The sequence below is a fragment of the Saccopteryx leptura genome, chromosome 8, assembly GCF_036850995.1.
Source record: "Saccopteryx leptura isolate mSacLep1 chromosome 8, mSacLep1_pri_phased_curated, whole genome shotgun sequence".
In the NCBI taxonomy this organism is placed as follows: domain Eukaryota; kingdom Metazoa; phylum Chordata; class Mammalia; order Chiroptera; family Emballonuridae; genus Saccopteryx; species Saccopteryx leptura.
In genome coordinates, this window is record NC_089510.1 from 48,529,933 (window position 1) to 48,557,838 (window position 27,906).

Consider the following 27,906-nt stretch of genomic DNA (forward strand, 5'->3'; position numbering starts at 1 on the left):
AGGAAGCAATCCCTTCACCATTGCACCCAAAAAAATAAAATACCTAGGAATAAATTTAACCAGGAGATTAAAGACTTGTACTCAGAAAATTATAAAACATTGATAAAAGAAATCAGGGAAGATACAAACAAGTGGAAGCATATACCATGTTCATGGTTAGGAAGAATAAACATCATTAAAATGTCTATATTACCCAAAGCAATTTATAAATTCAATGCAATACCGATTAAAATACCAATGACTTACTTTAAAGTTATAGATCACATATTCCAAAATTTTATATGGAACCAGAAGAGACCACGAATAGCCTCAGCAATCTTAAAAAAGAAGAATAAAGGGGGAAGTATCACACTTCCTGATATCAAGTTATACTACAAGGCCATTGTACTCAAAAGAGCCTGGTACTGGCATAAGAACAGGCATATAGATCAATGGAACAGAACAGAGAACCCAGAAATAAACCCACAGCTCTACGGACAACTGATTTTTGACAAAGGAGGTAAGGGCATACAATGGAGTAAAGACAACCCCTTTAATAAATGGTGTTGGGAAAATTGGACAGCTACCTGCAAAAAAATGAAACTAGACCACCAACTTACACCATTCAAAAAATAAATTCAAAATGGATAAAAGACTTAGATGTAAGCTGTGAAACCATAAGCATCTTAGAAGAAAACATAGGCAGTAAGCTCTCTGACATTTCTCGCAGTGCTATATGCTGATTTATCTCCACGGGCAAGTAAAATAAAAGACAGGATAAACAAATGGGACTATATCAACTAAAAAGCTTTTGCTCAGCCAAAGACAATAAAAACAGAATAAAAAGACAAACTACACAATGGTAGAACATATTTGACAGTACGTCTGATAAGGGGTTAATAACCAAAACTTATAAAGAACTTGTAAATCTCAACACCAGAAAGACAAACAATCCAATCAATAAATGGGCAAAAGAAATGAATAGACACTTCTCCAAAGAGGACATACAGATGGCCAATAGGCATATGAAAAAATGCTCAACATCACTAATCATTAGAGAAATGCAAAATAAAACCACAATGAGATATCACCTCACACCAGTCAGAATGTTGCTCATCAACAAAACAACACAGAATAAGTGCTTGTGAGGATGTGGAGAAAAGGGAACCCTCCTGCACTGCTGGTGGGTTCGAACTGCCTTTTGACCCAGCTATCCCACTTTTAGGAATATACCCCAAGAACACCATAGAATTGTTCCAGAAGGAGAAATGCACCTCATGTTTGTGGCAGCATTGTTCACAATAGCAAAGATCTGGAAACAGCCCAAGTGTCCGTCAGAGGACGAGTGGATTAAAAAGCTTTGGTATATATATACTATGGAATACTACTCATCCATAAGAAATAATGACATCAGATCATTTACAATAACATGGATGGATCTTGATAACATTACACAGAGTAAAATAAGTAAACCAGAAAAAAGTAAGAACTATATGAACCCATACATAGATGGGACATAAAAATGAGACTCAGAGACACGGACAAGAATGTGATGGTAATGGGGGTAGGGGGTGGGGAGGTGGGGAGGTGGTGAGGAAGGAGAGAGAGGGAGTGGGGGGAGGGGAGGGGCACAAAGAAAACCAGATAGAAGGTGACGGAAGACAATTTGACTTTGGGTGAGGGGTATTCAGCATAATCAAATGTCAAAATAATCTGGAGATGTTTTCTCGGAACATATATACCCTGATTTATCAATGTCAGTGCATTAAAAATTAATAAAAATAAGATTAAAAAAAGAAACATGTAGCCCCATGTTCATTGCAGCATTGTTCACAGTGGCCAAGACATGGAAACAACCAGAAAGCCCTTCAATAGATGACTGGATAAAGAAGATGTGGCACATATACACTATGGAATACTACTCAGCCATAAGAAATGATGACATCGGATCATTTACAGCAAAATGGTTGAATCTTGATAACATTATATGGAATGAAATAAGTAAATCAGAAAAAACTAAGAACTGCATGATTCCATACATAGGTGGGACATAAAAACGAGACTAAAAGACATGGACAAGAGTGTGGTGATTGGGGGGGGGGGGGTGGAGCAGGAGGGAAAGGGAAAGAGGGAGGGGGAGGGGAAGGGGCACAAAGAAAACTAGATAGAAGGTGACGGGGGACAATCTGATTTTGGGTGATGGGTATGCAACATAATTGAATGACAAGATAACCTGGAGATGTTTTCTTTGAACATATGTACCCTGATTTATTGATGTCATCCATTAAAATTAATAAAAATTATAAAAAAAGAAGTACCAGTTATAAAATTAGTCACAGAATATAAAATAAAGTACATTATAAAGAATATAGTCATTAATATTATAATAACTATGTATTGTATCAGATGGGCACTAGATTTATCTGGGTGATCGCTTCATAAGGTATATAAATGTCCAATCATGGTATTGTACACCTAAAAATAACACAATACCGTATGTCAACTGTAATGAAAATTACATTTAAAAATTAAAGAAAATGCAGTATAGAAAACATTTAAAGTTTGATTCTATTTTGTAAAATATACATATACCTATAGATGTTAGATATATAGATTTGCCTGAGGCACAGTCTAAAAGGATATATATCAAAATGCTATTAAAGGTTATAACTTAGGTGAATTATTTTTCTTCATGCTTGTTTTCTTACTTTTCTACAATGATTATGTTTAACATAAGCGGGAAAAAAACAAATCGACAAAACCAATGCCCCTTTGAAGCTGCAAACCATAGCCTTCACATATTTTACTCTAAAACTGCCTAGATTTTTTAATAAATATATAATGTACATTAATAATAAATAAATATTTATATTCAATAAACACACCTTGAATATGGTCTAGGTACTGTTAAATGATTTTCCTTTGTGTGCCAAGATTCTTCTTTCTGTTCCTATGTGTGGCACCCACTCTTCTTCTCACACCTTAATCACAACTGTTTGCATTTGGATGTTAAGCCTTATCTGTAATCAACTGAATATAACTAAATCCATTATTCAAGGAAAATCTGGCAATATACTACCAATCCTTGGCCTGCCTCAGTGATATTAGATTTAGCAGAGTCATCAGATGTCTCATTTATCATCTCTTCTGTACTGCCCAACTCCTGGAAGTAGAGGGCTGCTGGTCTGAAGAGAATTCTTCAGTTTTATTTCAAACAGGGAGGGCCTGATCTCAAAACCTGGGCCCCACTGGCCACCACCATCAAGTGCAAATTCCCACACTTGTTAAATATTCCTTCTCCTGTCTTTTCCGGTCCTTTCTTACTCTCTTTCTTTTTGGAGGTCTAATTCCTAACCCTAACCCTAACCCCCCACCTTGCTATAAGATTAGTAGACAGTGTGATTTTAAAGTCCATTCTGATTGCATCTCCTCTCCTCCAGCTAGCCTTTCAACTATATATATACAAATCAGCAAAACCCTTGAGGCTTGATTTACCACAGTGAGAACAGCTCCTCCTAGAGAGCATGGAAACAGCTGCTCACCTGTCCCCTGAGATAGAGAAGAGGATGCTTCTGCAGCAGTGAACTGCCAAGCGACTGCTGGGGTGAGGGTGGGCAGGAGAGCAACGCTCCCCTCTCTACACTCTTTATTGTGAGGAAAAATCCATATGATTTTGGTAACATGAGTATTCAGAGGACTAAACTCTTCCCAGTACCACTGAAAACAGCACCGGCAATTTGTAAAGGTAAAATTAAAAATGGTTTTAAAAAATTAAAACTGAAAACATATAATTTGGCCACATCACCACAATACCGATTAGAGTCTAAAGAGAAATAAATAACATTTAGCAGAACAATTTACCAGCACAATGCCCAGCAAAAAATATACAGTGCGAGAGAACTGGGATTAGACAAGTCAGTGGTGGGGGAAGAATGGATTTTATTTGATGGCAATAGCTACCTGTGCTCGGGTAATGCTGCCTTGCAGAGGTCGCATGTGTTCATCACCTCGAACGCTGTTGTTGATCAGAAGAGTGGTGCCTGAAAAACCCTATCTGACATGCACCACTGTGAACTTCCACAAGAAAACAAGGAATGTACTGCTCTAAGGCACGGATCCACAGAGCCCTGAGGTCCAGCGGCTGGTTGGTGGCCACGCCAGTTTGTGGTCATCCCCTCTTATCAAGAGAAGCGCATGCATACTGCGCATCAGCGGAAGCCCTTTCCAGACTATGCCCAGAGCTGGAGGCAGCCCTCCCCGCACCAGTGGCAGGAGCCCAGCTCACCTCCAGGTGACAGCCCGTGGTCTCGGAAGAAAAGAAGAAAAAAACCAGTTCTATGAGGCCCACACAAAGCCCACTGGCATTGTGATGCTCTGACATCTCCTAGACAACAGAGCCAGACTCCACCCAGCATCTGGCAACTAGAACCAGTCAGGAATAGGCAGAAAATGGAAGATCCTCCAGAAGAGACTCTGGGAGAATCCTCGGTACCTGAAATCACAGCCACGTCCCCAAATGACAGCCAGATAGATCGCCAGGAAGACAACTGGCAGAACCTGGACAAAGAGGAGGCAGGTAACCAGACTGATCACAGAACAGCTAACCAGGTGAATGGAAGAGTATCTGGACAGATTGGACCGAACATATTTGGCCAAGCAGACCACAAAGTATCCCAAAATAGTAGGCACGGAATATCTGATCAGGCTGACCTCAGAGCACCCAACCATGATAATACTATTGACCACAGAGCAGCTGATCAGGTTGACCAAAGAATATCTGAACAGACAGATAGCAACACATCTCACCAACGTGATGGTGCAGAATCTGAAGACACTGACAGCCAGATGCCTATTCTGCATGAACAAAGAACCTCCGAATACATTGATCACATAATGTCTGGCCAGGCTGACCGAAGAACTTCTGAGCCGACTGGCCGGAGAATGTCTGGCCAGGCTGATCGAAGAACTTCTGTGCAGACTGACCGCAGAACATCTGATCAGGCTGACCTCAGAGCACCCAACCATGATAATATTATTGATCACAGAGCAGCTGATCAGGCTGACCAAAGAATATCTGAACAGACAGATAGCAACACATCTCACCAACCTGATGGTGCAGAATCTGAAGAGACTGACAGCCAGATGCCTATTCTGCATGAACAAAGAGCCTCTGAATACATTGAACACATAATGTCTGGCCAGGCTGACCGAAGAACTTCTGAGCAGACTGACCGCAGAATGTCTGGCCAGGCTGACCAAAGAACTGAGCTGAGTGACTATAGATTGTCTGACCAAATGGACTACAAAGTATCTGTAAAGACTCGCCACAAGGTGCATGATCAAGCTACTGAACTAGCTGATAGCGGTACTCGTAATGCTGCAATTGACAAGCCTGATTACAACTCTGACGAGGTTGACGACTTGATGAAAGAAGATGAGGATGACATAGAAGACACCCAATTTGACTATGGAGAAAGTAGCGAGTATGTTAACAGAGTATTTACCAGAAAGGAGGACAAAGAGGATGATTTCAGAGTACAACCGTGCAACTTTGAGACTAGCCAAACAGACTTCAGTGATTTCAAGGCTTCAGTGGCAAGTGACATGGAAAGCACAAACTTCCTGCAGGCATTCAAAACACTTGATTCCATGTTCATCAGTAATTTAGAAGCAAAAGAACAAGTTGTTTCCCCAAGATCCCCCTCCATCTCAACCAAATTGGACTATATCATCAATCAAGAAAAATCTCGACTCCAGGTAATAAAGCCTATAGGTTAAAGGGGCATTTGATATCCATCCGGGAGGCTGGAGGCCAAGCCAGGGGCCTATGGTGGCAATATGGGGGGTAGAGGGCAGGCACAGGTTGGATCAAGGATAAGAAGTAAACCCACATGTGGTGATATGTGTGACCTATAGGATTCAGGAAGGACAGGAGAAAGGTGGGACACATAGAGAGGTTGTGTTTTCTCTGCTACCCTAAGGCCATTCAGAAAAAAATCAAGAAACAAGCAGTGCTTGACCTGGAGGGCATGCAGTGGATAGAGCATCAACCTGGGATGCTGAGGACCCAGGTTTGAAAGCCCAAAGTCACCAGCTTAAGCATGGAATCATAGACATGATCTCATGGTTGCTTTCTTGAGCCCAAATGTTGCTGGTTTGAAGCCCAAGGTCACTGGCTCGGGTAAGGGGTCATTGGCTCAGCTGGAGCCATCCAGTTAAGGCACATATAAGAAGCAGTCAATGAACAACTAAGGTGCCACAATTATGAGTTGATGCTTTTTATCTCTCTCCCTTCCTGTCTATCTCTCTCCCTCAGAAAGAAAGAAAGAAAGAAAGAAAGAAAGAAAGAAAGAAAGAAAGAAAGAAAGAAAGAAAGAAAGAAAGAAAGAAAGAAAGAGAGAGAAAGAAAGAAAGAAAGAAAGAAAGAAAGAAAGAAAGAAAGGAAGGAAGGAAGGAAGGAAGGAAGGAAGGAAGGAAGGAAGGAAGGAAGGAAGGAAGGAAGGAAGAAAAGAAAGAAAGAAAAAGGGAAAAGGAAAGGAGAAAGAGGAGGGGAGGGGAGGGGAGGGGAGGGGAGGGGAGAAGAACAGGGAAAAAAATAAAATAAAATAAAATAAAATAAAATAAAATAAAATAAAATAAAGAAACCAGCACTTCGGAGATCTGGATTTCAAGTCCTGGTTTTGTTGCTAATTCTAAAACATTAGGTCCAGCGATGGGACTCAAATAATTTAACAACTGGTCCTTTGCCTTAATAATCATTTTAAGTATAAAATATATATATATATATACCCAAAGATAGTTTATTACTTCATACATTTAATAATTAAATAAGAACAATAAAAGAGGTACACAAAACTAGATTATGTTATGTCTTAAAATATTAATTAAAAATATTAAATAATACCTGAAAAAAAAACAATAAAACTGTTATTTAAGATATTTCCACATTGCTTCTTGATTGGTGTGCTGACTTGCAATTTTTTTCACCTATGGACCTACAAGCGCTTAGAATATGCTGTTGCATAGTTGGATGTTAAAAAAGAGTAAAGAATGTAAATTTGTGATTTCCATATTGGGTGGCTGCCCAGGCGCCCACCTTAGAGAGAACCCTGATTACAAGTGCCATTTTAACAACTGGTTCACCAAACTGAACAAAAAATTAGGTATCGGCTCTGCCAAACCAGTGCAAGCCTGCTGAATACCCCACTAAGTCATTTCTCCTCTCTGAGCTTCTTCTACCAAAGGAAAGGACTTTGGAGTAAACCAAAAATTTCTGTGAAAGTAAAAGTATTGGAAGTTGATTGGAGAAGCTTAAGGTACCTCCCAGGACTTCAGGTGCATTATATTGCCTGGAGAATCAGCCAGGTCTCTCATAATAATGTGTCTTTTCTCCAACTCCTGGCGTTTAGAACCCAGCATCTGCAGATTCCACTGATAATAAGAACAAAACCTCCTGGGGCTTTATGTTTCAATAAAGATTCTGGGGGTATTTCCATTTCAGGATCATATGGCAGAACACCAAGAAAAGAAGATATCTCGTGCTCAGAGCCAAAGTAATAGGAAGCTATTCCCTTCTATTGTATATCAAGATCCTTATCAAATTGCACTGAAATACGTGGAGAAACATCACATTCTGCAAATATTCCAGGTAAACCTCTCATTCCTTCTCTTTAAGTGTGAGTTTTTCAGTATAATTATAATGTAAAAAAACAAACTTTGACCTGGCTTTCAAGAGATACATAAAAGGGCCTTTGCTAGAAAAAGGGTATAATTTCATTGAGAAGTCAATAAGATGTATTAAACAAAAGTAGTAAATAATAAACACCAAATGAGTGATACTTAACATGCTATGAAGATGTTCAGAGGAATTGGGTGGATTTGTTGATAGGAAAAAACTTGGTCAAGAATTAAAATTTGGGCCATAGGAAGAAAAGACATATTGCCCATTAAAAAGGAGAGAAATAGGTTTTCCAGGTTAAATTGAATACTTTTAAAGTTAATTAAACTGTAACCATTCAAAACCCCTCATATTTAAGGGGAAAAATAGCTGAGTTGCTTCTAATCCTTGAAATTTTAAATCTATTGACCTCAGGATATGGGGCTGGAAACTTCTTTAAAGTATGACATCCTTAGCCGATACAGAATTAACAAGAGATTATCATCACATTTATAAAGTATTTGTTGTTTGGTGGCTGTTTTTATTTTTGTTTGCTTACCATGTTTATATTTACATTATTATTATCCAGCAAGGTATATATTCATATATAATACACGAATGCATGAAGTAACTTCGTGGTTAGAAAGTTGTAAAATAAGAATGGCCCCCTTTATTTTTTTTTATTTTTTTTTTTCATTTTTCTGAAGCTGGAAACGGGGAGAGACAGTCAGACAGACTCCCGCATGCGCCCGACCGGGATCCACCCGGCACGCCCACCATGGGGCGACGCTCTGCCCACCAGGGGGCGATGCTCTGCCCATCCTGGGCGTCGCCATATTGCGACCAGAGCCACTCTAGCGCCTGGGGCAGAGGCCACAGAGCCATCCCCAGTGCCCGGGCCATCTTTGCTCCAATGGAGCCTTGGCTGCGGGAGGGGAAGAGAGAGACAGAGAGGAAAGTGCGGCGGAGGGGTGGAGAAGCAAATGGGCGCTTCTCCTGTGTGTCCTGGCCGGGAATCGAACCCGGGTCCTCCGCACGCTAGGCCGACGCTCTACCGCTGAGCCAACGGGCCAGGGCTGGCCCCCTTTAAATGAAAACATTTAAACTTAAGTTTGAAGAAGCAGCGTATGAAAGCAAATGCACAAATGTTTCAAATTAGCCCTTGGCTCCATCCTAATTTGGCCACTTATCATTTCTGTTACTTGTGGAAAATTAAATAACTTCTGTAAACATAAAATAGGGATAAGTGATATTTCATTAACACTGCTCTATGCCTTTTTTTATTATTATTAAAATGTCCTTTTGTGGGAGAGGACTTATGGCTGGGTTTTCTGGCTTTAATCAAAGAAAAACTAGTTATTAAACTGAAAGATAAAAGCTGTTGAAGAAAGTAGAATTCTAATCATTCTATAAATAATTTTCTTCATTTATCAAGGAAAAACAATGCTTACGCATTCAAAGTTGTTATAAGAATAATTAGTTATCATAGAAGTGTTAGCTAGAAACATATATGAAATACATAATTGGTATAAGTACATTAAACAGACTTTGAATATTTTATACCTAAAATTTGCCATATTGTTATTTCTTACAAATGAGAATTATATTTATTTTATTATAATTTGGAAGGTTATTAAACAACAGCAAAATAAAGTATGGTAGTGAATCTCTGAAGTTTTATATCAATATATGCTCTCTCATTTATCATTAAAAACAATGAACATCATTTTCACCTTTTAGAATCAAATGCCTCAGAAAGAAGACTCTACATAAAATCATATAGTTTTTTTTTTTAAATCTTACTTAGAATATTTTTCTCGACTATTCTTCAAAGAAAACAATGTTAATTGCTCAGTCTAGAAAAATCACAGTTCTAAAAACAAAAACTTTCTCTCTACCCTTTTGATCTTGAAAAACTGGAGAAATATCCATTGCTAGTTATGACTAATGTTTTATTCTTCCAAATTTTACCTGTTTTTACCTAATTTTATCAGTAGTAAGAAAGTAATTTGTCATTTTGTAGAAATATATGAATTTCTTTAAAGTGATGTTGTACATGTTAGGTTATACAAAGATCACCTCAGATATAATCTGACCAAATAACTTTAGCTCAGAACCATAATATGATGTCTTCTGCTCTCTCAGCAGATCACAGAAAACTTAGTTAAAGAACTGCCAGAGGACCCCCTGAGTTTTATGCTGAGCCAGGTATGGAATAGGAGAAAAAGAAAAATCTTTTTATTCTTTTTATTATAAATATAGTACACATACAACTGTATAAAACAAAACATATACAACTCAACACATTATCATGAAGTAAGCAAATCTTTAACTACTTACTATTTAGATTTTAAAAGTTAAAATATCCCAGAAGCCCCTATTCTCTACCTCAGTTTTACTCCCTACAAAGGGGTTGCTATTCTGACTCTTTTGATATTTACTTTTTTATTTCTCTTTATAGTTTTACCACTAAACATGAATCATAAAAAGCTTTTGATTAGATTTTTCAGCTTATTCAACTTTCTGTAATGGAAACCGTATAGTAGATATTCATTTGTATATAGTTTCTTTTGTTCAAAATTATGTCTGTGAGATTAATCCATACTGGTGTGTGTAACTATAGCTTATTTTCATTGCTTTATAGAATTTATTATATGAAATGCTATAATTTATGCTATCTCTGATGGATGTGGACATACAGGTTGTTTCCTATGAACCTTCTTGTACATGGCTCTTAGTGCACATATACACACATTTCTCCTGAGTATATACCCTGAGAATGATTGCTGGAACAAGGTATGCATTTGCTCAGCTCTAGTAGATTATGTCCCAAAAATGATTTTACCAATTTATATTAGAGTTCCAGTTGTTGTACATCCTTACCTACACTATATCCAGCACTCAGTATTATCAGCCTTTTGAGCATTAGTTATTTTGACGGCTGGCTAGTAATAAATCATTGCAGTTTCAATTTGTTTTTTCTTGATTACTAAAGTAGTTGCATATATTTTCATTTGCTTATTAGCCATTTGTAAGTACTTCTTTTTTTGTTGTATTATTAGTTTTTTATTTTTGTTTTTTACTAATCTATAACAGTTTTTTATATATTCTGATTGTGTTTGTTACAGGTCTTATCTCACTCTCTGCCTTCTCTTTTTATCTCTTAAAGGTATTTTTTGACAAACACAAATTCTTAATTTTGATATAGTCAAATTTAACAATCTTTTCATTCATGATTAGTACTTCTGGTATCCTGTTGTAGAAGTTTCTCCTTAACCAAAGCTCCTAACCATATTCCCCTTTACTATCTTGTAGAAGTTTGTGGGGTTTTATTGGGGAAGTGTTAAATTGTGTTTGTTGCCTTTTACATTTATATCCAATAAATCTAGAATTGATTTTGTATGTGAAGTGGTGTCATTTCATTTTTTTTCCAAGTAGACATCGAATTGACCAAGCACATCTTATTTTAAAAAAAAAATTAAAAGACCATACCTTTCATACCACTGTTTGATTCCCATGGTACATTTGTCTATTCTTGCTTCAAAATAAGAATGTCTTAATTAGTACACCTTAAAATAAGTCTTAATATCTACCAGAATAAGTTCTCACATCTTATTCTTTAAAATATCTTAGCTGTTCTTAAGCCTGTGAATTGTTATATCAGTATTTAGGATTATTTGTTGAGTTACAAAAATGAAAGACTAGGACAAAACTTCAGAAAAATAACTAAACAAAATGGAGACAAGCAATATACCAGATAAAGAGTTCAAAGGATAATTAATGAACTTGATAGAAGAAAAGATATCAGTGATAACTTCAAAAAAAGATAGAAAACATTAAAAAGGTTATAGTAAGCATAAAAAAGAACTTGTCAGAACTAAAGAAAGGTGTAGAATACACTAGGGGGAATCAGTAACAGATTAGATGAAGCAAATAATTAAATCAGCAATCTGGAAGACAAGGTAGTGGAAAACACCCAACTGGAACAGCAGAAAGAAATAGTTTTTAAAAATGAGAATGATACTTTCTTTAAAACTGTGGACAGCCTCAAGTATAACAACATTTGCATCATAGGAGTCCAAGAGGAGAAAAAAGGGATTGAAAACCTATTTGAAGAAATAATGACTGAAAACTTCCTTAACTTGGCAAAGGAAATAAACGTACAAATCCAGGAAGAACTGACAGTTCAGCCAAGATGAACCCAAAAACACCCACACTAAGACACATCATGATTAAATGTCAAAAGTTAAAGTAAAAAAGAATCTTAAAAGTAACAAGAGAAAAAAATCCAAAAATAATACTATAGAAAGTCATCAGTGCCTGACCAGATGGTGGCACAGTGGATAAACTGTTGACCTGGATCACTGAGGACATGGGTTCAAACCCCTAAGGCTGATGGCTTGACCAGTAATCACCACCTTGAGCACAGGGTCACTGGCTTGAGTGTGGGATCATAGATATGATCCCATAGCCACTGGCTTGAAGCCCAAGGTTGCTGGCTTGAGCCCAAGGTCACTGGCTTGTGCAAGGGGTCACTTGCTCTGCAATAATCCTCCCAACCCTGCCACCCCCATCAAGGCACATATGAGAAAGCAATCAATGAACAACTAAGGAGCCGCAACAAAGAATTGATGTTTCTCATCTCTTTCCCTTCCTGTCTATCTGTCCCTATCTGTCCCTCTCTCTGTCTCTCTCTTTGTCTCTGTCATACACACACACACCAAAAAAATTCAGAGACTGAAAGTAAAGGGATGGAGAAGAAATTTTATGCAAATGAAACAAAACAAAACAAAAAAGTTAAGGTAAACAACATACTTCTAAAAATGACTGGGTCAAAGAATAAATAAAAGCAGAGATCAAAAGATATACACAGACAAATGAAAATGACAACACAACATGTCAGAATTTCTGAGATGCAATGAAAGCAGTAATAAAAGATAAGTTTATATAATTACAGGCTTATATCAAGAAACAAGAGAGATTTTAAGTAAACAACCTAACATCATATCTTAAGGAATTAGAAAAAGAACAAAAACAACACAAAGTCAGAAGAAGAAAAGAAATAGTAAAAATTAGAGCAGAACTAAATGAAATAGAGAACAAAAAATCTATTGAGAACATCAATAAAACAAGCAGGTTCTTGAAAAGTTCAATAAAATTGACAAACTACTGTCTAGATTCTAAAAAAAAAGAGAAATGACTCATATAAACAAAATCCAAAGTGAAAGAGGAAAAATTACCACACACATCATAGACATAGAAAGGATCATAGTAGAATATTATAAGAGATTATATGCCACCAAATTCAACAACCTAGATGAAATGGATAAATTCCTAGAACTGTACAGTCTTTATAGACAGAGTCTCAAAGAAGTGGAAAACCTAAATAGACCTATAAACAAGGAGGAAATAAAAACAACTATCAAAAACCTCCCAAAAAACAAAAGACTAGGACCAGATGGCTACACTAGTGAATTCTACCAAACATTCAAAGACTATTTGGTACCTATCCTTCTCAAAGTCTTCCCAAAAAAGGAAGAAGAAGCAATACTTCCTAACACATTTTATAAGGCCAACATAACCCTCACGCCAAAAACTGGCAAGGACAACACAGAAAAAAAAAATTACAAACCATTATCATTAATGAATATAGATGCAAAAATTCTAAACAAAATACTAGCAAATAGAATACAACACATTAAAAAACCAATACATCGCCTGACCTGTGGTGGCGCAGTGGATAGAGCATCGACCCAGAGATGCTGAGGTCGCCGGTTCGAAACCCTGGGCTTGCCTGGTCAAGGCACGTATGGGAGTTGATGCTTCCAGCTCCTCCCCCCTTCTCTCTCTCTCTCTCTCTCTCTCTCTCTCTCTCTCTCTGTCTCTCCTTCTCCTCTCTAAAATGAATAAAAAATTAAAAAATAAATAAATAAAAATAATAAAAATAATTAAAAAAAATAAAAAAACACCAATACATCATGATTAAGTGGGATTCATTCTAGGAGTACAAGGATGGTTCAACATATAGAAATCGATCAACATAATACACCACAACAAGGATATAAGGAATAAAAATCATATGATCCTATTAATAGACGCAGAAAAAGCATTCAATAAGATACAACATTGCTTTATGTTTAAAACACTCAATAAAATTGGAATAGAAGGAAAGTAACTCAACATAATAAAAGCAATAGATGACAAACCACCAGCTAATATCATACTAAATGGAGAAAAATGAAGGTTTTTTCTCTAAAATTGGGAACAAGACAAGGCTGCTCATTCTCTTCATTCTATTTCAACATAGTTCTAGAAGTTTTAACCAGAGAGATCAGACAAGAGAAAGAAATAAAAGGCATCCGTATCAGAAAAGAAGTAAAGGTATTACTTTTAGCAGATGACGTGATCCTGTGTATAGAAAACCCCAAAGATTCCACCAAGAAACTATTAGAAACAATAAACCAATACAGTAAAGTCACAGGAAAGAAAATTAATATACAAGAGTCTACTGCTTTTCTACATGCCAATGATAAAACTTCAGAAAATGAACTCAAAAAAATTTATTTTACAATTGTACCAAAAATAAAAATAAAATACCTAGGAATCAACTTAAAAAGGATCTGAAGGACCCATACTGAAAATGACAAAGGATTATTGAAAAAAATTGAAAAAGACACAATAAAATGAAAAATATTCCATGTTCATGAATTAGGACAATCAACATAGTTAAAATGATCATATCACCCAAAACAATATACAAGTTTAAAGCAATCCCCATCAAAATCACAATGTCATTTTTTAAAGAAATAGGACAAAATATCACCAGGTTTGTATGGAACCATAAAAAACCTCGAATGGCCAAAGCAATCCTGAGAAAAAAGAATTAAGCCAGAATTCTCACATTACCTGACTTCAAATTATACCATAGAGCCATGATAATCAAAACAGCATGGTATTGGCAGAAAAACAGACATACAGACCAATGGAACAGAACTGAGATCCCAGAAATAAAACTACATATGTATGGACAAAAGATCTTTGACAAAGGAGCAAAAAACACACAATGGAGAAAAGAAACCTCTTCAATAAATGGTGCTGAAAAAATTGGAAAGCCACACAAAAAAGAATGAAGCTTGACTACAGTTTGTCCCCCTGCACAAAAATTAATTCAAATTGAATCAAATATCTAAAGATCTGAAACTATAAATTATATAGAAGAAAATATAGGTATTAAACTCATGGACCTTGGCCATGGAGAACAATTTATGTTGATCCCAAAAGCCAGGGAAGCAAAGACAACAATAAATGAATGGGACTATATCAATCTACAAAGCATCTGCAAAGCAAAAAAACTTGACAACAAAACAAATAGGCAGCCAACTAATTTGGAGATGATATTTGCAAACAACAGCTCCGATAAAAGGTTAATATCTAAAATATATAAAGAATTCACAAAGCTCAGCAACAAACAAGAAAACAATCCAATTAAAAAATGGAGAGAGAATCTGAACAGACACTTCTCGCAAGAGGACATACAAATGGCCAACAGATATAGGAAAATATGCTCATCTTCACTAGCTATTCCAGAAATACAAATCAAAACTCCAATGAGATACCACCTCACTCCTGTTAGATTGGCTATTATCATCAAGACAGGTAACAACAAGAGTTGGAGAGGCTGTATAGCAGGGGTCCCCAAACTTTTTACACAGGGGGCCAGTTCACTGTCCTTCAGACCGTTGGAGGGCCAGACTATAAAAAAAAACTATGAACAAATCCCTATGCACACTGCACATATCTTATTTTAAAGTAAAAAAAAAAACAAAACGGGAACAAATACAATATTTAAAATAAAGAACAAATACATTTAAATCAACAAACTGACCAGTATTTCAATGGGAACTATGCTCCTCTCACTGACCACCAATGAAAGAGGTGCCCCTTCCGGAAGTGCGGCGGGGGCCGGATAAATGTCCTCAGGGGGCCGTATGTGGCCTGCGGGCCGTAGTTTGGGGACCCCTGCTGTATAGTAAAGGAACCCTCATTTACTACTGGTGGGAATGTAAACTGGTACAGCCATTATGAAAGAAAGTATGTTGGTACCTTAAAAAATTAAAAATAGAACTACCATATGACCCAGCAATACCTCTACTGAGGATTTACCCAGAAAATTTGAAAATATTGTTACTAAGACACATGCATGCCCATGTTCACTGCAGCATTATTCACAGTGGCCAAAACATGGAAATAACCAAAATTGAGCATTGGATAAAGAAGATGTGGTACATAAATACAATGAAGTACTACTCAGCCATAAGAAATGATGACATAGTGACATTTATGACAACATGGATGGACCTTGAGAACATTATACTGAGTGAAATAAGTAAATCTGAAAAAAGCTGAGAACTGTATGATTTCACACATAGGTGGGATATAAAACTGAGACCCATGGACATAGATAAAAGTGAACTGGTTACCAGGAGGGCGGAAGAGGTTAGGGGAGGGTTACAGGGGGAGAGGTAGTGGAAAGAGTGGAAAGAGGGACAAATACAAGGTGATGAAAACTAATTTGACTTTAAGCAATGGCTATGCAACATAATCAACAGTTCAAATGCTATAGAAATGCTTACCTGAAGGCCCTGGCCATTTGGCTCAGAGGTAGAACATTGGCCCGGCGTATGGAGGTTCAGAGTTTGATTCCCAGCCAGGAAACACAGAAGAAGTGCCCATCTGCTTCTTTACCCTTCCTCCTCTCCTTTCTCTCTCTCTCTCCCTCCTGTAGCCAAGGCTCCATTGGAGCAAAGTTGGCCTGGGTGCTGAGGATGGCTCCAAGGCCTCCACCTCAAGTGCTAGAATGGCTCTGGTTGCAATGGAGCAACACCCTAGATGGGCAGAACATTATCTCCTGGTGGGCATGTTGGTGGATCCTGGTTGGGCACATGCAGGAATCTGTCTCTCTGCCTCCCTGCTTCTCACTTCAGAAAAATACAAAAAAAAAAAAAAGAAAGAAATGCTCACCTGGAACCTATGTACTCTTATGATCAATGTCACCCTGTTAAATTTAATTTTCTAAATAAAATTTCCTAAATAAAAAAATAGTAAAAAATAAAAAATAAGAAAACTGAGGTAGCAGTACTTATATCAGACAGAGTAGGCTTTAAAACAAAGTCTGTAATGAGACAAAAAAGGGCATTATATAATAATAAAGATATCAAGCCAACAAGAGAATATAACGGTTGTAAACATTTATGTACCTAATATAGGATCACCTAAATACAATATATAATGCAAATATTGACAAACATAAAGAAAGAGATCAACAGTAATACAATAATAGAAGAGAACTCTAACACCCTATGACACCAATAGATAAATCATCCAGACATAAAACCAACAAGGAAACATTAGCCTAAACTACACAGTAGACCAGATGAACTTCATAGATATCCAGAACAAAACATATGTTAGACCATAAAACAAGTCACAATGAATTTAAGAAAATTAAAATCATATCAAGCATCTTCTCTGACCACAATGGTATAAAACTAGAAATCACTACAAGAAGAATACTGAAAAACACACAAACATTTTGAGGCCAAACAACATGCTACTAAACAATGAATGGGTTAATGAAGAGCTCAGGACAAAATCAAAAGACACTTTGAGACAAATGAAAATGAAAACACAACACACAAAATCTATGAGATACAGCAAAAGAGGGAAATTCATAACAATACAGGCTTACCACAAAAAAAAAATAAGAAAAATCTAGCCGGATCTGTGTTGGTTCAGTGGGTAAAGCATTGACCCAGAATACTGAGGTTGTGGGTTTGAAACCCTGGACTTGCCTAGTCAAGGCACATATAAGAAGGAACTATGAATTGATGCTTCCAGCTCCCTTCCCCCCCACACACACTTTCTTTCTCTCTCTCTCTTCTCTCTAAAGTGAATAATTTTTTATAAAAAAGATAAAAATAAAGAAAAATCTTTAAATTTAACTTTACACCTTAAGTAATTAGAGAAATTATAACAAACAAGTCCCAAAGTGAGTAGAATAAAATATTAAAGAGTGAAAATAAATGAAATCGAGGCTTAAAAATTAGAAAAGATCAAGGAAACCAAGAAATAGTTCTTTGAAAAGATAAACAAATTTGATAAATCTTTAGCTAGACTCATCAAGAAAGAAAAGAGAGAGCCAAAATAAATAAAATTAGAAATGAAAAAGAAGTGACAACTAACACCAGAGAAATACAAAGGATTATAAGAAACTACTATGGACAATCTTATGCCAATAAATTGGACAACCTGAAAGAAATGGATAAATTCCTAGAAACATACAATCTTCCAAGACTAAATCAGGAAGAAACAGAAAATCTAAACAGATTGATTATTAGTAATGAAATCAGATCAGTAATCAAGTTGCATTCTCTTAATCAGTCATCATTTGAAAAGATAAACAAATTAATAAATTTTGTTCATCTTTTCAAAAAATCAGCTTTTGGCTTTGTTGATAGTCCCTAGTGTACATCTTTACAATTTTGTTTCTTTTTTTCCACTTATCTTTATTATCTTTTTTCTTCTTTCTGTTTTGGTTTACTTTACTCTTTCTTTCCAACTTCTTAAGGTGAAAACTTAGATCATTGATTTTGGACCTTCCTGCTTTTTTAATAAAGATATTTTTAAATGTTTCCCTCTAGGCACTGCATTTGTTGCATCTCACAAATTTTCACACATTATATTTTCATTATCTTTTCTGACAATCTCTGCTGGTAACTGAACTATAAAGAACAGGGGTTGGCAAAGTGGATCATCTGATTTTAGATGGCTCACAATCTCAGAAAGAATTTATATATTTTTAAGTGATTAAAGGAGGAGGAGGAAAGGAGAGAGGGAGAAAAAGAGGAGGTGGAGGAATAAAGAAGGGAAAAAATTAAAGAGGAGGAATGGCAATTCAACAGCAGCAATAGATAGAATCATATGTGTCCTGCAATACCTAAAATATCTATTATAAAAAAATAACTTTAAATAATTATATAATTTAAGGAATTTAAAAGGACAAAAATAATTGTTTACATTTATACAGATAACTTCTATTTCTAATGCTCTTCATTCATTTTTTAATTTCCAAGTTTCTCTCTAGAATTATTTCCCTTCAACCTGAAATTTTTCTTTTAGCATTTCTTGGATTGAGGGACTATTGTCAAGGACTGCTAGCAATGAACACTGAACACTTTTAGTTCTCTTTTATCGGAAAATCTCTTACACTTTTGTTCTTGTGGGTCATTTTTGCTGGAAATAAAATTCTGAATTGACTTTTCTCCATACCTCTTAGAAAACATGGTTTCACTATATTCTGACTTTCACAGTTTCTGATAAGAAGTGTATAGTCATTCAAATTGTTGTTTCCCTATATGTAACATGTCACTTCTCTCTGGAGGCCTTTATGATCTTCAATTTTTCTTTAGCTTCCAGGGGTTTTATCATGATTTTCATTGGAATTTACCGTTGAGATACCAGCTGAGCTTCCTGAATCTATAAATTTATGTTTTTCACCATGTTTTGGAGATTGACTGCCATAATTTCTTCAAATATTTTCCTGCTCCATTCTCTCTCTCCTCTCTCCCCCCACCTCTTTTATTAAATGTAAGGCAGGGAGGCAGAGAGACTGACTCCTGCATGCCCCACAACCAGAATCTACCCAGCAATCCCCCTATGGGGTGATGTTCTGCCCATGTGGAGCCATTACTCCACTGCTTGGCAACCAAGCTATTTTAGTGCCTGAGGCAAGGCCATGGTGCCATCTTCAGTGCCCTGGGTCAACTTGCTCAAATGAGCCATGGCTGCAGGAGGGGGAGAGAGAGAGAAAGAGAGAGAAGGAGGAGGGCTGGAGTGCTGAGCCAACTAGTCAGGACCTCCCTCCCCCCTTTTTGAGGCTAAAATTAATCTGTACTAGACCATTTGATATTATCCCACTGGCCTTTGAAGTTCTGTTCTTTTTTTTTCAAATTTTCCTTGGCCTACTTTTCAAGTTCACTGACTAATTTCTCTATCATCTATATTCTACTATAAGCCAATTCAATTATTGTTTTTTCAATTAAAATTTCTATTTAGTTGTTTTCTATATTTTCTATTTATCTTCTTGGATTTCCTATATTTTCTTTTTTTTTATTTTTAATTTTTTCATTTTTCTGAAGCTGGAAATGGGGAGGCAGTCGGACAGGCTCCCACATGCACCCGACCGGGATCCACCCAGCATGTCCACCAGGGGGCAATGTTCTGCCCCTCTGGGGCATCACTCTGTTGCATCCAGAGCCATTCTAGCACCTGAGGCAGAGGCCACAGAGCCATCCCCAGCGCCTGGGCCATCTTTGCTCCAATGGAGCCTTGGGCTGTGGGAGGGGAAGAGAGAGACAGAGAGGAAGGAGAGGGGGAGGGGTGGAGAAGCAGATGGGCGCTTCTCCTGTGTGCCCTGGCCGGGAATCGAACCCGGGACTCCTGCACGCCAGGCCGACGCTCTACCGCTGAGCCAACCGACCAGGGCTATATTTTCTTTTATTTCCAGTGTGTTTTCCTTTACTTTATTGACAATAGCTGCAATGGCTCCTTAAAAAATGCTGTCTAAAAATCTCAACATCAGTCCATTTTGAAGTTGGCATCCATTGCTTGTATTTTACATTCATTTTTTAAATTTAAAGTGATAAGAACATTTAACACGAGGTCTATCTTCTTAAAAAATTTAAGTGCACAATACATTATTGCTGACTATAGGTACAGGTTGTACAAATCTGTAGAGCTTATTCACCTTGCTTAAATGAAACATCATGCCTTATAAGTGGAATGATGCAGTACTTGTCTTTCTGTGACTGGCTTATTTCACTTAACATAAAGTCTTCATTTATCAGTGTTGTCACATATTGCAGAATTTTCTTTTTTAAGGCTAAATAATATTTAATTCTATGTATATACCACATGGTCTTCATCCATTCATCAGTTAATTGACATTTATATTGTTTCCACATCTTGGCTGTTATGAATAGTGCTGCAATGAGCATTAGAGTGCTAACATCTCATCAAGATCTTGATTTCATTTCTTTTGGATGAATAGGTAATCCCAGAAGTGGAATTGATGGATGATATATAGTCTATTTTTAATTTTTTGAGGGACCTCTGTACTGTATTCCATAGTGGCTACACTATTTTGCATTCTTACCCACCGTGTGCAAAGGTTCCAATTTCTCCACATCCTCAACTACATTTGTCATCTTTTGTTGTTTAGATAATAATCATCATAATAGGTGTGAAGTGGTATTCATTGTGTTTTTGATTTGGATTTCTCTGATGATTAGTGACATTGAGCATTTTTTTCATATATCTGTTGGCCATTTGTATGTCTTCTTTGGGAAAATGTCTATTCAAGTCCTTAGCCCATATTTTAATTAAGTTGTTAGTTTTTTTACTACTGAGGTGTAGAAGTTCTTTATATATTTTGAAGATTAACCCCCTATCAAATATATGGTTTACAGATATTTCCTCCCATTCTGTAGGTGGCCTATAGACTTTGGTGATTGTTTCCTTTGCTGTGCAGAAGCTTTTTAGCTTTATGTAGTCCACTTCATTATTTGTTATTGTTACCTGAGCTTTGGTGTCATATCTATTAAATCATTGCCAAGATCAATGTCATAAAAATTTTTCCCTGTTATTTTTGAGGAATGTTACAGTTTTATGTCTTATGTTTAAGTTTTTAATCCATTGTGTTGATTTTTGTGTATGGCATAAGTGTTCATTTTTATTCTTTTGCATGTAGACATTGTTTTCCCAGCAAAAGTTGTTGAAGAGACTATCTTTTCCCCCTTGTGTATTCTTGGTATTGCTGTTAAAGGCCAGCTGACTGTATGTGAATAATTTTATTTCTGGGCTCTCTATTATGTTCCATTAGTCTATATTCCTGCCTTTATGCTAGTTCCATACACTTTTGATTACTATAGCTTTGTAATGTAATTTGAAATAAGAGAGTGTGATGCCTACATATTTGTTCTTTTTTCTTCAGCTTTATTTGGCTATTCAGGATCTTTTGTGGTTTTATATAAATTTTAGAATTTTTTTTACTTTATTAAAAACTCCAAGAGGATTTTGGCAAAGATTATATTGAATTTGTAGTTTCCTTTGGGTAGTATGGACATTTTAATGGCATTAATTCTTTCAATCCATAAACATGGTCTGTCTTTCCATTTATTTGTGTTTTACTTAATTTTTTTATAAATATTTAATAGTTTTCAGTATACAAGTCTTTACTGGTTAAGTTTACTCCTAAATGCTTTATTCTTTTGGTGCTATTATAAATGGTATTGTTTTCCTATTTCCTTTTCTGGGTAGTTTATTATTAATAATAATACAGTTGATTTTTGTGTTGATTTTATAGTCTATACCTTTACCTAATTCATTTATTAGTTCTGTCAGTTGGTTGTTGTTTTTTTATGGCATGTTTAGGGCTTCCTGTAAGAGCATGTCCATTGGAAACAGGAAAAATTTTACTTCTTCCTTTTCAATTTTGAAGAACCATTGGTTCAAAGAAGAAATCAAAAAGGAAATTAGAAAATACCTCAAAATAAATGAAAATAAAAACACAGCCTACCAAAATTTATTGAATGCATCAAAAAGAGTTCTAAAAGAGAAATTTATAGCAATAAACACATTTAAAAAGAAATATTTTATTTTTTTAATTATTTTTATTTATTTATTCATTTTAGAGGAGAGAGAGAGAGAGAGAGAGAGATAAGGCAGAAGGAGCAGGAAGCTTCAACTCCCATATGTGCCTTTACCAGGAAAGCCCAGGGTTTTGAACCGGCGACCTCAGCATTCCAGGCCAATGCTTTATCCACTGTGCTACCACAGGTCAAGCCAAAAGAAAAAATATTTTAAATATGAAGCAACTATGAGTTGCTACTTCTTGCCCCATCACCTCCCCTCCTCTCTATATAAAAACAATAAATAAAATCTTTTAAAAAAATAAAAGAAGAAAAAGAAAAAAGAGACATGACAACTGATGCCACAGAAATGAAAAGAATTATATGAAACAAGTATGAACAATTTATTAAATGCCAAAAAACTGGATAACCAAGAAAAGATTGATAGATTTCTAAATATGTATAATCTACCAAGACTAAATCATAAAAAAATAGAAAGACTGAATGACCTATAACTAATATGGAGATTGAATCAGTAATCAAAAACCTTCCAACAAAGAAAAGCCCAGCACCAGATGGCTTCATGGTTAACTCTATCAAAAATGTAAAGAATTTAGAAACAGTTTGGGAAGAAAGATGGAGACCAGGTAGGGGGATGTTCCAACTGCCACCTCCCAGGGTCAAATTGGATTACAACTTAATTTAAGAATACTCATCTTGAAAAACCAACTTTGGACTAAACTAAGAGGAATCTATAACCAAGGATCACCAAAGAAGACACACCAAAACTGGGAGAAGGGCTGTGATGTGGAAAGGGCTGCCCTGCTCCCAGGAGCAAGTGGTGGCTCAAAGGGACTCTCATGACAGGGTGGGTTGCCCTGAGAGGTGTGGGTCCTCAGACCCAGGCCCAGAGACCCAGCGTAAAGCTCCAGAGCCTAGAAGAGGCACCCAGACAGCATTTAGCTGTGAAAAGAGCTGGGTATCTGTCCGCGAGAAAGAGACACACCTCTCGGACACAGACTCTGTTTTAAAAGGCCTGCGCAGAAAATCTCATTCTCAACCACTTACCCAGGGGGAGAGCTGAGAGGACTAGAGTTGCGGGAAGAGAGTGTAAAGTTGGAGGCCCAGGGAAAGACACTGTGGGGGACAGCCACCAGAACCCCTGTGCTGAATCATTCTCCAGTACTGCAGTTGCCATCTTTCTTGGGCAGAGCATCCCCTTTGTGCAGCATCAGCTTGGGGAAAAGCAGCTTCTCTGTCCTTGGGAGTCTCTCCTACCCCAGGGATGGCAACGGGTCATTCTGAGGGGCCAGGAAGCAGGGGGTGTGTCAGTGACTCAGTTTTCTGGTGTTGACAAAGGAACTTCCTCCCACTCTCCTGAGTCTATGACTGGTGCTTCCACTTCACAAGAGACTCAGCTGAAACTGTCTAGAGAGGGGGCAGACCACATCTCTGAGTCTCAGAGGCCACACCCACCAGACTCCTGGGACCTTACCATACTGGTCTATGAAAAAAGTCTGGACAGACTGACATCTGGGGCCAAGGGACAGAGTCACACCCACCACCCTTCCTAATCGCTTTAGACTCAAACAGAGGTTTTCTCAGTGGCTGAGCCCAACAAGCAGCCAGCAGACAGAAAGTGCAGGAGGCGAGACACAGGGAAACTTGGCCATTTGAGCGGACTTTCCCCCATGACCAGAGTAGGTAAAAGCCAGCCTAGGAGTGCAGCTTTATATTTCCATGTACACCTGGGCCCAGCAGAGACAACCAAAAACTCTGAATTGCTTGTGGCTCCAAAAAGGTTGATGAGGGCTAGTCATGGGCAGTGTCTCCCACTGGGCTGTGCTGGGTTCCTGCTTGGGAGGCCTAGGCCTGGGACATCCAGGGGCCAGCTATGGAAAGCATCAGTTTAGGACCTAACAACCCTTACTGGAGTGATATCTTAAGGAAAAGCTCCTCACACCAGGCCCAGCTGAGGCAAGTTCCACTCTCCATGATCAGCACCAGCACAGCAGCTCATGTGCATTGGATAGGGTGGAGCTTCACAGTCAGCCAGGCTTGGCACTGGATATTCTGTCCAACTAGGCTACATCCCACAGTGGGAAGGGACAGAGGCTTGGAGCATGGACATTTAAAGTGTGGGTTCCTATGAGTCTATTGTTGAATCTGGTTGAGGGGCTTAGCCACCTTCAGGAAGGGCACAGTCAGCCCCAGGAGAGAACTCTCTCAGTCTTCCTCCCTGAGACTGGGGTCTCAACAGCTGAAAGAACTTCTGCATAGGGGACTGTTGGCTACACTCAGTCTGAACCTGCTGCTCACCTTGTTGGAGAGAAATAAAATTTGAGTATCCAGCAGTGGCTGAGGGATCAAGCTCTGGAGTAGGGGCCACATTCCCTGTACTGAGCTCCTCATCAAGAGACCCACCCCTGAAGTAGGGGTCCCACAAATATTGTATTCACAACCTCAGCTTTCCTAACCCACCAAGCATGCAACCTGTAGAGGGGTTGGTTGGGTGAGACCAATTTGAGCCCACACTACAGTCTTTCTACAGAAGACTCTCTTGGAAGACCAGGCAGCTGCAAAAGGAGGAGGAACAGCAGAAAAGTGGACACAAATCTTACAGAGCTTGGAGCTTTTACAGAGCTATTGTCATCTCTAAGCTGGAGGAAGCAGATCCTAATACAAAGATTGGCCCCTCCCACAGTACCCAGATGCAGAAAATGCAGACACAAACTGTGAAAAGTGCAGTAACTGCAGACTGGTAGCCCACAGCGAATTACAGACAACAGCTGGTGCTAACCCAAGAAAAACTAGAGCCACACTACTGGTAGTGAGTGGCAGCAGCGCCAACTATAGACTCAACTACCTACACAAGCAGCACACCCAAAGGTGGAGTCCAGCAGGCACCAGACATTGTGGAGAATAAATATACCTAACAGGACAGACATTGCACAGTGTGTAATACACATAATCAAGGTGGACCCTTAGACCCAGCCAGCCTGAAGGGATAAACGTACCCATAAAAAAACCAACTGCATCTAATACTCACATATAACAAGGGGGAATATGTTACCCTCAAGAAGCATTCCTAAAACAAAGAAAACAAGTGGCCTGGAGGACAGTACCACCAAGCCCATCTTCTTCATAAAGACCACGCAAAAATTTCAAAGTCAGACAACACTACCTAAAACACAGACAAAATGGGCAGACAGAGAAATGCGACCCAAATGAATCAATAAGAGAAATCCCCAGAAAAAGAACTAAATGAAATGATAGTAACCAAACTCCAGATGCAGAGTTTAAAACAATGATTTTTAGGATGCTCAAGGATCTTAGAGCAACAATGGATGGACATAATGAGCACCTAAATAAAGAGATAGCAAGCATCAAAAAGGACATTGAAATCATAAAAAAAGAACCAGTTAGAAATAACAAATACAATATCATAAATGAAGACTGCACTAGAGAGAATTAATAGCAGGAAAATGAAGTGGGATTGAATCAGGGACTTAGAGGACAAGTTAAATGAAAGCACAGAAGCAGAACAACAAAAAGAAAAGAGGTTCAAAAAGTCTGAGGAAACTGTAAGAGAGTTCTGTGACAACATGAAGAGAAACAACATCCACATCATAGGGGTTCCTGAAAGAGAAGAGAACAAACAAGGAATAGAGAACCTGTTTGAAGACATCATAGCTGAAAATTTCCCTAAATTGATGAAGGAAAAAGGCACACAAATTCAAGAAGCACAGAGAGTTTCATTAAAGAGGAACCCAAGGAGACCTACAGCAAGACACATCATAATTCAAGTGTCAAAGTTAAAAGACAAAGAAAAAATACTAAAAGTTGTGAGAGAAACACAATTACCTACAGAAGAGCCCCCATAAGGATGACATTGACTACTCGACAGAAACACTTGAGGCCAGAAGGGATTGGCAAGAAATATTCAAAGTGATGTAAAGCAGAAACCTACAAACAAGACTTCTTTATCCAGCAAGGCTATTGTTTAAAAGGAGAATAAAAAGCTTTTCACACAAAAACAAAAACACTCAAGGATTTTATTACAATGAAACCAGTACTGCAAGAAATATTAAGGGGCCTGCTGTAAAAAGAGCAAAAGAAAAAATAAAGAGAAAATGAGGATTGTACATTTAAAGAATAAAATGGCAATAAACAACTACATATCAATAATAACCTTAAATGTAAGTGGATTAAATGCTCCAATCAAAAGACATAGGGTAGCTTCATGGATAAGAAAATAGGACCCATACATATGCTGTCTACAAGAGACCCATCTCAGAACAAAAGATACACATAGATTAAAAGTGAAGGGATGGAAAAAGTATTTAATGCAAATGGAAATGAAAAAAAAAAACCACTGGGGTAGCAATACTTATATCTGACAAAATAGACTTTAAAACAAAGGCTATAGTAAGAGATAAAGAAGGTCACTACATAATGATAAAGAAAGCAATCCAATAGGAGGACACAACCTTTGTAAATATCTATGTGCCTAATATAGGAGCACCAAAATATATAAAGCAGATTTTGATGAACATAAAGGGCGAGATCAAGAGCAATACTGTAATAGTAGGAGATTTCAATACCCCACTAACATCAAGATCCTCCAGACAAATAATTAACAAAGAAACAGCGGCCTTAAATGACACACTAGATCAACTGGATTTAATAGCTATCTTCAGAACATTTCACCCTAAAGCAGCAGAATATACATTCTTTTCAAGTGCTCATGGTACATTATCTAGGATAGATCACATGTTAGGACACAAAACGAGTCTCAATAAACTTAAAAAGAATGAAATCATATCAAGTATCTTCTCTGATCACAATGGCATGAAACTAGAAATCAACTACAATAGAAAAACTGAAAAACATTCAAACACTTGGAGGCTAAGTAGCATGTTATTAAATAACAAATGGATTAACAATGAGGTCAAGGAAGAAATAAAAAATTTCCTTGAAACAAATGAAAGTGAACATACAACTCAAAATTTATGGGACACAGCAAAAGTAGTCCTGAGAGGGAAGTTCATAGCATGACGGGCATACCTTAAGAAGCAAGAAAAAGCTCAAATAAACAATTTAACCCTGCATCTAAAAGAACTAGACAAAGACCAACAAGTAAAGCCTGGAGGAAGTACAAGGAAGGAAATAATAAAGATCAGAGTGGAAATAAATGACATAGAGGCTAAAAAAGCAATACAGAAGATCAATGAAACCAAGAACTGGTTTGTTTGTTTTTTAATTTATTTATTAAATTTAATGCAGTGACATTGATAAATCAGGGTACATATGTTGAGAGAAAACATCTCCAGATTATTTTGACATTTGATTGTGCTGTATACCCCTCCCCCAGAGTCAAATTGTCTTCTGTCACCTTCTACCTGGTTTTCCTTGTGCCCTTCCCCTCCCTGAACCCCTCTCTCCTTCCTCGCCCTATCCCCCTCCCCCCACCCCCCACCCCCATTGCCATCACATTCTTGTTCATGTCTCTGAGTCTCATTTTTATGTCCCATCTATGTATGGATTCATAAAGTTCTTAGTTTTTTTTCTGATTTACTTATT

General features: G+C 37.4%; 1 protein-coding gene across 1 annotated transcript in view; it reads left to right on the forward strand.

Moving 5' to 3' along the window:
- The first annotated feature begins 4,428 nt into the window (after positions 1-4,428).
- Positions 4,429-27,906, forward strand: part of TEX55 (testis expressed 55) — a 42,465-nt gene continuing 18,987 nt past the window's right edge. The window contains exons 1-3 of the mRNA XM_066346915.1: positions 4,429-5,736; positions 7,481-7,627; positions 9,782-9,844. Coding sequence (XP_066203012.1) covers positions 4,429-5,736; positions 7,481-7,627; positions 9,782-9,844 — 1,518 coding nt within the window. The remainder of the gene's footprint in view (positions 5,737-7,480; positions 7,628-9,781; positions 9,845-27,906) is intronic.